This window comes from Loxodonta africana, chromosome 5, assembly GCF_030014295.1.
Source record: "Loxodonta africana isolate mLoxAfr1 chromosome 5, mLoxAfr1.hap2, whole genome shotgun sequence".
NCBI classification, from domain to species: domain Eukaryota; kingdom Metazoa; phylum Chordata; class Mammalia; order Proboscidea; family Elephantidae; genus Loxodonta; species Loxodonta africana.
In genome coordinates, this window is record NC_087346.1 from 156,432,617 (window position 1) to 156,443,354 (window position 10,738).

The window sequence follows — 10,738 nt, forward strand, 5'->3', positions numbered from 1 at the left end:
AACCTGCTCTGGCCTCTCCTCCCAGGCCCAAGGCATCTCACAGAGCTGTGGCCCCTGTTCTAGTCCCCCTCAAGGCTGAGCACAAAGCTGGCCACAGCACCCTCTGCCGCTGGCACCAATGCCAACTTCACCTTCCCCAGCCTGTGGTCCAGGGCCAGGACCCAGGGGTGGCCAGGGGGACATGTGGGACCACAACCCCAAGGGCAACAGAGGCCACAAACGACTTACCACAACTGAAAACAACCTGCCATTTGACGTTCAACTTGGCAGCTGATCACCCAAGAGATTTCCGCTGGCACGAATAGTTAAGTACTCCACGACTAGCTGAAAAGTAGACAGTTCGAACCCATACAGAGGTGCCTCGAAAGACAGGCCTGGGGATCTGCTTCTCAGAGGCCACAGCCTTGAAGACCCTGCAGAGCACAGCTCTCCTCAGACACACCTGAGGTCACCGTGAGTCGGAATCGACTCTACTGCAGCTAACAGGGAAGAGCAGGAGGCCGCCGTGGCTCAGAGGTAGGGTTCTCACCTTCCTCGTTCCCAGCCCGTGAGCTTCCTGCACAGCCACTGTCTGTTTGTCAGGGAGGCTTGTGGGCTGCTGTGAGGCTGAACAGGTCTCAGCAGAGCTTCCAGACTAATACAAGCTAGGAAGAAGGGCCTGGCAACCAACTCCCAAAAATCAGCCAACGAAAACCTTACGGATCTGCAACCGACCCGACAGCGGCTCTAACGAGAAAAGGGAGGACTGACTCTCCTTCCCCTGGGGGCTCCCAGAGTCGCCGGGTACACGCAGCCAGCAGGACTCCACGCCATGCAGCCCTGGTCCCACAACCAGGCTCCTGGAAGAGACTGTCCACGACACGGAGGTGGCGGGAAGCCCTGTGCAGACCACCCCACACCAGAGCGGGCCAGTGGCCCCTTACTGCTCCAGCCCCCCCAGTGGACACATGCGGACTGCAGGGAGACGTGCACGCTCATCTCAGACAGTTCTGGCTTCACGACCGTGTCAACTCCTGCACCCAGCCACCAAACGCCCGTGGGAACACCAGAGTGCGCTGAGGGCAGCACCCTCTCTTTAAGGTGCTGTCGCTGAATTTTTAAATCCAGCTCAGCACAAGCTGCAGTTTCTCCTCAGGAGGTGTCACGTGTAGCTGTGCCAGGCCTCCTGAAGGCGCCGGGGGTCTGCCGCCATGCCCCACTCGGAGCCGCCCAGCTGAGGGACAAGGAGGCTCTGTATCAGATGAGCACAGCACCTCGGAAATTGTGCCTGGCACTGGCAGGGGCTGGGAGTGCTCCCAGCAGCAGAGGGAAGATGACAAGTCTTTCCAGAAGGAGAGCTGCCGCAGGATGGAACACCTCAGGGTGTGACCCTCTGACCTGGGCACTACTCTCTGAGGATCCACGGGAGGCAAAATCGTGGGGGCACGAAGATCTACTCAAGGGAGTTCTCGGCAAAAGCCTGTGAGGACGGCACAGCAGCCCCCAGCCACACTCGGGCAGGGGACCCCCTTGAGAGGCACTGACTGCACAAGCTACAGGGCAAGGGACAACCGTTGGCAGGAATGCCCAGGAGCCAGGTGGGACCCTTGACTCTGACAAGGACAGTGAAGAAGCCCAGGGAGGGGCCTTAACCTCTCTAAGCCTAAGATACTTCTTTAAAGTGGTAACAACTTCTTCTACACAGAGGTCCCTTCGGCCGGTATGTCCAGATCGTCTGTTTGAGATAGGTGACCAAATAATCGAACCGTATGCTACAACTGTCTAAAAGCAGCGGCTCCTGACTGTGGGCAGAAGTAGGGCTGGCTGGCACTTCTAACCTCCCAGGACCCACTGCTCAGAATCCTAGATAGGACCTGGGGGGAGAGAGTGGGACCTACCGTCCCCAGCCCCCACAGCCTGCTCCCACCCAGCCAAGCTCTCACCTCCCTCACCTTCTGTACCCTCACGCTAAAGAAAAGTGGCTGGAAAGAAAACATGGCCTTCCCTCTGCAGCTGGGAGGGAGGAAGGCAAACTGGCCCCGGATAAGGGCGTGCCACAGGCGCCCAGCACCCATTTCACGGAATCTGAGGGAACAAGAGGAGCAGGAGCCAGGTGAAGGCTCAGCAGGATGTCCTGGGACGTGGCAGATGCACCCAGAGACAGCCCAGGTGCAGGGAGGCAGGGCAGAAGGCAAGGACACACCTGGGCTGAGGCGGAGGAAGAGGGAACGCTGGAGAACCCACGAGAGCAGTCGAACCCCAAACACACAGGGGTCCGGACACCTAGCAGATGGCACTCCAGCCAGACATGCTCCTCAGAGAGGGGCAAGAACAACAGGAAGCAACAGGAGGGAAAAAAGGAGACCAGATAACTCAGGAAACAAGCCAAAAATTGTTCCACAGCAGTAAGTTCGTTCTCAAGAGCAGGCAGACAGGGGGCATGAAGCAAAAGGCCGAGATGGCCACAGGAGAGCAGACAGAGAGACAGGGCCTGCGGGGCCACGAGAGGCACGTGCAGATAAAGGGACCTGGGGTGAGGACAGCCCAACCCTGGGTCAGAGCAGAGCTCACAGGCCCTGGTCCACACATATGAACGCAGAAAGAACTCTCTGGAGGCTTCAGGCAACATCCAACACCCGACGCAGTGTGAGGGCAGGACTAGGGGACCCCAGAGCCACACACGGCCAAGGCCAGCACACACCCTCGGCACTTCGCACACGCTCACTCGTTTACCCTCTAATCACCACATTAGACGGGGTCTGGCATTCAGAGGTCATGTGAGGGTCCTGAGACCACCTGCTGGTTGGGGGAACAGTGGGATTCCTGTCCATGGGACAGACTCTGGGCCCTTGACCGCCGAGGGGCACTCCTCTCAGAAGCCTGCTGACATGATCCCCTGAGTAACACCATCCAGGAGTCAGGTCAACACAAAAGGACCAGCACCAGGCCTGCGCCATGGAGACTGCTAGGAGTAGAGTCCTTGAAACTCCTCTTTACCCGCTGGGTTTTATTTATAAGGACATGCTCTTCTGCATTTATTTTAATACAAAAGGTAAAATCATGACTCTTGAAAGGAGAACAAGGGGCTGGAAGGTAGACAGGCTATGGCTGTGGGCAAATTGACGGGCAAACTCACAGGTCCCTGAGGAGCAGAAATCCGAGGCCTTTAGCATTTCCCTCTGTCCTTGTCTGACTTTCCAACAACTTTTTCCCTGGAGGGTGGCCTCCCCAGCCTTTTGTCTTTTTTCTTTCCCACCCAAGGGAGCAGCCACCTGGAGGCCAGGAGGGTCTGGTACCCACGACCCCACTCCCTGCTGCTGGCTGGGCCTGGGCCACCCAGGTTTACCATCTGACTGTCAAGGCCACCCCAAGAAGCAGGTGCTAAGCTAGGAGTTCACTACTGGGATGGTTCAGAATACCCAGAAGAACTTCGGTCTTGTTTCCTCTCTTGATAGCAGGCAGTGCCTCTTTTCCCAGAACTAGAAGATGATTCTGTCCTAACTGGCCACAAGAAAATTACCACAGTAAGAAGGGCCTGGCCCCTGGCCTGGTTCCAGGCTTCTCCAGCTTCAAAGCCATCCTTTGGGCATGCCCAGAGGCGGTGCCCTGATTTCTCAGCAGGCAGGAGAGGGCTAAGCCAATCCCCAGGCAAAGGGCTGGGTTGGGCAGCCAGCCAGAGAAAGTTCTAGTAGCCTCCAACCCTGCCACCCTGCTGGCCCAGGTGTGGTCCCTCCCACAGGCCTCCTGGGCCCTGACTGTGCAGCCCCGCTGGGCACAGTGGTGAGGGTAGGGGTGCATGACCAGGCCAGTGGGAGGAGAGGTGGGGGTGGGGGGGAGGGGGCAGGCAGCAGCGTCAAGGGGCCCAGCCCAGGAGGCCAGGAAGGGGAGGAAGGGGAGGAAGGCGAGGGAAGGGAGGCCCCTCACTAGGCAGGCCCCTCCTGGCCGCACCCCGGAACTGCCCCTGGAACTGCCCCTCCCACGAGGGAGGCCCAAGCACACACTCCCTGGAAGTTGACAAGGAATTGCAAAATGGCCACGGACTGTTGTACACAACACGTTACAAGGTGGTCTGATAAGATGCTTAAAACGACAACAGGCCGCAAACCAGCAGACCATAACAAGCCTCCAACGCACATCTTGGCGGCCATCAGCGGTGGGCCCCCTGCCCCGGCCCACTCCCTTCCTCCCTCCCTCCCGCCCTCTGCAGCCCCAGGAGCAGGGCCATCCAGCCAAGGAAGGTTACAGAGTAGCCGTGGAGGGCAGTGCAGTCTGTAAGGCTCGGACACCCTGTGTTGCCACAGGGTCGAGAGAACGCCACAAGGGGCTTTGCTTCTGCCACCTTTCAAAACGAGAGGAAAAACGGCACCCTGGTGGCAAACAGAAGCAGGTCCCGACCTCCTGAATTATTAAGGTGGAAACAGGCCAACCCAGCGCATCGCGTGGAGTTTCCTCAAATCATGTGCAGGGACTCTGGGATTCCAGCTCTCCCTCCCCGCTCACACAGACCCAAAGATGCCCTGGCTGCACGACCCCCGGGCTGCACAGCTCATGAGCTGAAGTGACCAACTGAAAGCCACGAACAGAGAGGCTGCCCTCCCCACTAGCTGGTCGGTCACGTTTTCATTTTACGTATTTAGGAAATTTAATTTAAAAATTCACACAGCACTAGCAGGCCTGCCACCAAACGAAATGCCTCTAAAATCGCTGGAGTCACCGAAGCCCGCCCCAGCACCCTCCACATACGCCCCATTTTGAGATGGCTGTTTTTCTTCAGAGAAAACCCTTTAGCTTGAGGGTTACTACTTTCTTTCTAGTCTGTAATGCCACAAAAGCCCCAAATCAACAAGCGAAGCTTGGAGAAATCAGTCCCCCCACCCTGGCTGCCCTGTGGCCACCAACACAGGAAACGAGGCTAGACTCACAGAGGAGGGGTAAAAAGTTCACAACAGTTTCTTTCCGACTCCTCCGCTTGGCCAAAATGCATAACTGTTCTTAGGAAATACAAGGTTTTTTCTTCTTTCAAAGCAAGTTGTTTGCAGCGAATCCCATCCTTACACCCTACTGAGACTTGGTCTTTGTACCCTACTGTATCATAGTAAACACTCGCTTCCAGAGCTTTCCTCGGAGGGAATATGTGTGAAGGGAAGATCACAAATGAAGTAAGGGAGTCAAACGACGGGCCACGTGAGGCTAGACTGGCTCCGGCAAGACGAAGTGGAGCTGGGGGCAGCTGTTGGGGGGTCTGCTGGGGACACAGGATCACAGGCCTTGAACCTGGGGCCCTGGGGACTTGGAGGGGACAGAGGCCAAAGGATCACCAGCCTGGGATCTGGGGCCTTGGAGGAGGGTTGGAGGCCACAGGATCACCAGCCTGGGATCTGGGGACTTGGAGGAGGGTTGGAGGCCACAGGATCACCAGCCTGGGATCTGGGGACTTGGAGGAGGGACAGGGGCCACAGGATCACCAGCCTGGGATCTGGGGACTTGGAGGAGGGACGGGGGATACAGGATCACCAGCCTGGGCTCCGGGGACTTGGAGGAGGGACGGGGCCAAAGGATCACCAGCCTGGGATCTGGGAACTTGGAGGAGGGACGGGGCCACAGGATCACCAGCCTGGGATCTGGGGACTTGGAGGAGGGTTGGAGGCCACAGGATCACCAGCCTGGGATCTGGGGACTTGGAGGAGGGACAGGGGCCACAGGATCACCAGCCTGGGATCTGGGGACTTGGAGGAGGGACGGGGGATACAGGATCACCAGCCTAGGCTCCGGGGACTTGGAGGAGGGACGGGGCCAAAGGATCACCAGCCTGGGATCTGGGAACTTGGAGGAGGGACGGGGCCACAGGATCACCAGCCTGGGATCTGGGGACTTGGAGGAGGGTTGGAGGCCACAGGATCACCAGCCTGGGATCTGGGGACTTGGAGGAGGGACAGGGGCCACAGGATCACCAGCCTGGGATCTGGGGACTTGGAGGAGGGACGGGGGATACAGGATCACCAGCCTGGGCTCCGGGGACTTGGAGGAGGGACGGGGCCAAAGGATCACCAGCCTGGGATCTGGGGACTTGGAGGAGGGATGGGGCCAAAGGATCACCAGCCTGGGATCTGGGGACTTGGAGGAGGGTTGGAGGCCACAGGATCACCAGCCTGGGATCTGGGGACGTGGAGGAGGGTTGGAGGCCACAGGATCACCAGCCTGGGATCTGGGGACTTGGAAGAGGAACAGAGGCCACAGGATTACCAGCCTGGGATCTGGGGACTTGGGGGAGGGATGGGGGATACAGGATCACCAGCATAGAATCTGGGGACTTGAAGGAGGGACAGGGGCCACAGGATCACCAGCCTGGGATCTGGGGACTTGGAGGAGGGATGGGGCCACAGGATCACCAGCCTGGGATCTGGGGACTTGGAAGAGGAACAGGGGCCACAGGATTACCAGCCTGGGATCTGGGGACTTGGAAGAGGAACAGGGGCCACAGGATCACCAGCATAGAATCTGGGGACTTGGAGGAGGGACAGGGGCCACAGGATCACCAGCCTGGGATCTGGGGACTTGGAAGAGGGACTGGGCCACAGGATCACCAGCCTGGGATCTGGGGACTTGGAAGACGAACAGGGGCCACAGGATTACCAGCCTGGGATCTAGGGACTTGGGGGAGGGATGAGGGATACAGGATCACCAGCATAGAATCTGGGCATCTGGACGAGGGACAGGGGCCACAGAATCACCAGCCTGAGGTCTGGGGACTTGGAGGAACAGGGATGCAGGATCACCAGCCTGGCATTTATGGGGACCAGGGTTACAGGATCGTAAGCCCAGAAGCCATGGATCCAGTAGGGCCAAGCCGCAGGATCACGGGCCTGAAAAGCAGGCGTCCAGAGGAGGAACATGGAATGCACGGTCACAGGCCTAGAATTGGGGTGTCTGCTGGGACTGAGACCAGATATTACAGGCTTAGGATCTGAGTATCGAATGGGAACCCAGGGATCCGATGGGGCCAGGCCTCAGGACCACGGTCTCAGGATCCCGAGAATTCAGCAGGACTGGGGCTGTAGGATCAAGAGTCCAGAATCTGGGGTTCTGGTAGGACCAAAACCTCAAGATCACGGACCCGGGATTCAGGAGTCTGAGGCTGCAGGATCACTGGCCCAGAATCCGGGGTTCTGATGGGGCCAGAGCTGCAGTGTCGTGGACTCAGGATCCGGGGAACTGATGGGGCCGGGCCACAAGTTCACAGACCCGGAACCCGGGGATTCAGTAGGGCCAGACCGCAAAAACATACGCCTAGAAAAGGGGGATGCGGCGGCCCCGGGGACGCAGTCACGGGCCTGGGATCGGGGCATCTGTTGGGGCTACGGGCGCAGGACTGCGGGTCCCAGCCCCGGCCGGGCCCAGCTGTTCCCTCCGGCCGGGGGCTGCCGCCCGGCCCGCAGACCCCTTTGTGTCACCTGCGCGGGCGGGCGGGGCAGGCGTGGCGATGGCGCACGCGCACTCACACGCAACCCGCTCGCGCACGCGCCCGGCCCCGCCCGCGGCCCCGCCCCCTCGGCGCGCACGCGCACTGCACACAAAGCCGGCGCCCCCCACGGGCGCGCGCTCGGCCCGCCCCCGCGCCCACCGCCCACCGCCGGCCGGTTCCCCGCCCCCTCGCCCGCCCGCCCGCCCGCCGGCCGCGGCCGGAAATGCGCGCGCGCGGCCCGGCCTTACCGAGAGGCAGGCCCTTGTTGAGCAAGTGCGAGCTGCCCATTGAAAGGCGCGGGCGGCCGCGGGCCCCGACGAGTCCGGCGCGCTCCGCCGCTGGCCCGGCGCGTGGGGCGGCCTCGGCGCCGTCCGCTGTTCCGCCCGCTCGCCTGTACCTGGGCGCCGCCGTGCCGAGCCGCTGCGCCGCGCCGACAGCCGCGCTCCGAACGGGCGGGGACAGGCGCGGCGGCGGCGGCGCGCGGGCGGCGGGCGGGGCTTAGCGGCCGGATTAATCTCTTGTTTCCAGGAAAGAGCGCCGCGCCGGACGGACGCGGGCGGACGCCGGCGGCTGCAGGGCGCGCCCGCCCGGCCCCGCCCCAGGCCTGGGCGGTGCCGCGGCCGAACCCGCGCCAGCTCCGGCCCTGCACCCCACAGCTCCGGGCGCCACCGAGGGGCGCGGGCGGCGCAGGGCGGAGCCGGGCGCACCTGCCGGCGCACCTGTCCCGTGGCACCTGCGCCGCGCCGTCGGGGCCGGCCGGGTGTAGGACCCGGCTCGCGGCCGCGGGTGGCAGCTCCGGGGACGCGACGGCCGAATGGTTACCGAGCCCCTGCACGGAGGCGCTGCCAGGGCGCAGACGGCGGCCATGCGCAGGCCTGCAGGCCCCGGAAGGCGCTGGACGCGGCCTCGCTCCGCGGAGAAGCCACAGCAGACGCCCCAGCGAGTTTCTGGCGCTGTTGGGAACCCCCCGGGACGAGCTTCCCTAGCCGGCTGCGGGAGCCGCCTGCTGCCCCGATGACCTGGACCCAGGGACCGGAGCAGGGGTTCCCCGGGCCTAGGCGGGACCCCGGGGAGATGAGGCCAGGTGTGTCTGAAGCGGGGTCCGTGCCAGAGAACTGGCCCGCCAGCGGACCCCAAACCCCGGGGAGCGGCCTGCGCTCCACAGGGGTGGACTGCAGAGGCGAGCTGGGCCCCTGAGGCTTGTGGGTGGGAGTCCACCAGCCCCAAGGGCAGGTGAGCCTGTTGATGAGGAAGGGCAGCAGCCAGCCCGGGAGACCCTGGTCCCTCGAGCCGAGCCGGAATGCTTTCTGTTGCGCCGGGGCTAATAGGCTGTGAAGACAGGAATCATTGTTCTCTGAAATCAAAACAAACCAATTCTAGGTGTCCAAGTTCTTTCTGGAGTTCCTTCTCTCTAAAAAAAGGTCCATTTTCCCACGGCCTTGGATACACCTGTACCTGTGTGCCTTTTCAGCTGCTGCACTTTCAGCACCTGGCTGGATCCAGGTCTTAGCCAGGAGCACAGGTCAAAGGAGCAGCCTGGAGACATTTCCACTGCCAGGAAGGTCCCAGTGGTACCTGAGGGGAGCCACCTGTTCACTTGGAACGGGATTCCTCCCATCACCAGCCCAGGCTCTGGCCCTGTCCTGAGATGGACAGGAATGTGTAATTCATCCAGCCAGCAAGGGACAGGGAGCTTGTGACAAGGAAATGCAAAGCTTTAGCCAGGACTTTGAGACAAACAACCTGCTACCAAAATAGCCCATGCCTACCTGGAGGTGCCTGGAGATCATGGCCGGTAGCCATTCCCCTGTCTTGTGGTGACCGCTAAGCCCCAGAGTGCTCAGCATATGGCCCCCATAAACATCCACCTCTCCTGGACACTCCCATCTACATCCAAACACATTCAAGCCCCACATCTAACCCCCATCCTAGCAGCTGACGTTAATGTCAGTCTGTATGGAAGCATCCGTAACGCTTATTTTCTGTATCTAAATTAAATTTTACGTGTATATTTAAATGTTACATGCACTTGCATAAATAGACATGTATATACATAGGAGCCCTGGTGATGCAATGGTTAAGCGCTCAGCCACTAACTGAAAGGCTGGTGATTCAAACTGACCCAGTGGATCTGCGGAAGAAAGACCTGGCGATCTGCCCCCGTAAAGATTACAGCCTAGGAAACCCTATGGGGCAGTTCTACTGTGTTACGTGGGGTCTCTACGAGTTGGGATTGACAACACCCAACATTAATATATGTACATATTGAGGTGCAGTCAGTTGCTTTTATATGACCTTTCTAGCCATGGTCTTTCTTATAACATCCATAAAATGATTGGGTGGAACTATGTAAATAAGGTGTGTAAACTACGGGGATTGAACAATCTGCTGATGCAAATAAGGTGCATGGAAACCTTGTAGGGGATTGGTCAGTTTTGTCATCCCACTAGGCTTAAAAAAAACCAATCCAAGGTTGAGAGGGGACCTCACTACCATCAAAAAGAGGCAGGAGCAAAGTGCGCCCTTTAGACCCAGGGGCCCTGCACTGAGAACCTGCTAGACCAAGGAGACAGAGCTATAGCATTGGAGAGCTGTAACTCAAGAGAGCTTTTACACTGGAGATGACGTGAGATGGTGAGAAGCAGTGGCAAGCTTAGCAGAGTCCAGCAGCAGAGACACCACAGCAAGAGAACCAGGAGGCTGGCGTGAGGTGGTGCAGTGGGCTTCTTGGCCCACAGAGCAAGGCAGCTATACTGGGCTTGCCAAGCCGTGAAGTGAGAGAGCTGAGCACCTCCGGGTAGACTTGCTGTCAGAGTGGGGTGCCTTTGGGCACTTATTTGTGGAGCTAAAGGGTTGTAACACTTGCCCGAGCAGGGCAGAGGCCTGCCTACGGGCATGGCTGAGAAGCTGTCCTAGTGGAAGAAATGTGTCCTGAGTTCCTGTTACTTCCAACTTGTTCCAGATCCTGAATTGTAACCTGTTACTTACATAATAAACCCTGTAATCATGAGTATGGTCTGTGAGTTCTGTGTGGCCGTTGCAAGGAACTATCCAACCCAGCAGAGAAGTAGAGAGTGCCGTGGGAGGGATGGCTGGTGTTAGAACTGGCTAAACGGCTGGAGAGTGGAGGTGTGTCTGACCTGCACCTCGTGGGAGTCAGCTTCGGGCTAACGCTGATTGTCACTCTCTCTTCGCCTCCTAAAGTTAGGCGAGGAGGTCTGATACGACACTACCATTTTACACATACGTCCATGTTTTAAACCAAAATCCCACTGCCATCAAGTCAATTCAGAATCA

The 10,738-nt window shown here is 59.5% G+C and overlaps 1 protein-coding gene across 3 annotated transcripts in view; it reads right to left on the reverse strand.

Moving 5' to 3' along the window:
* Positions 1-7,872, reverse strand: part of CTBP1 (C-terminal binding protein 1) — a 56,490-nt gene extending 48,618 nt beyond the window's left edge. For 2 of the 3 annotated variants that reach the window (XM_064286121.1, XM_064286120.1), the window contains exon 1: positions 7,690-7,872. In XM_064286121.1, coding sequence (XP_064142191.1) covers positions 7,690-7,729 — 40 coding nt within the window. In that variant the 5' untranslated portion in view covers positions 7,730-7,872. The remainder of the gene's footprint in view (positions 1-7,689) is intronic. The other variant, XM_064286122.1, reaches the window with a different exon arrangement.
* Positions 7,873-10,738: the final 2,866 nt, after the last annotated feature.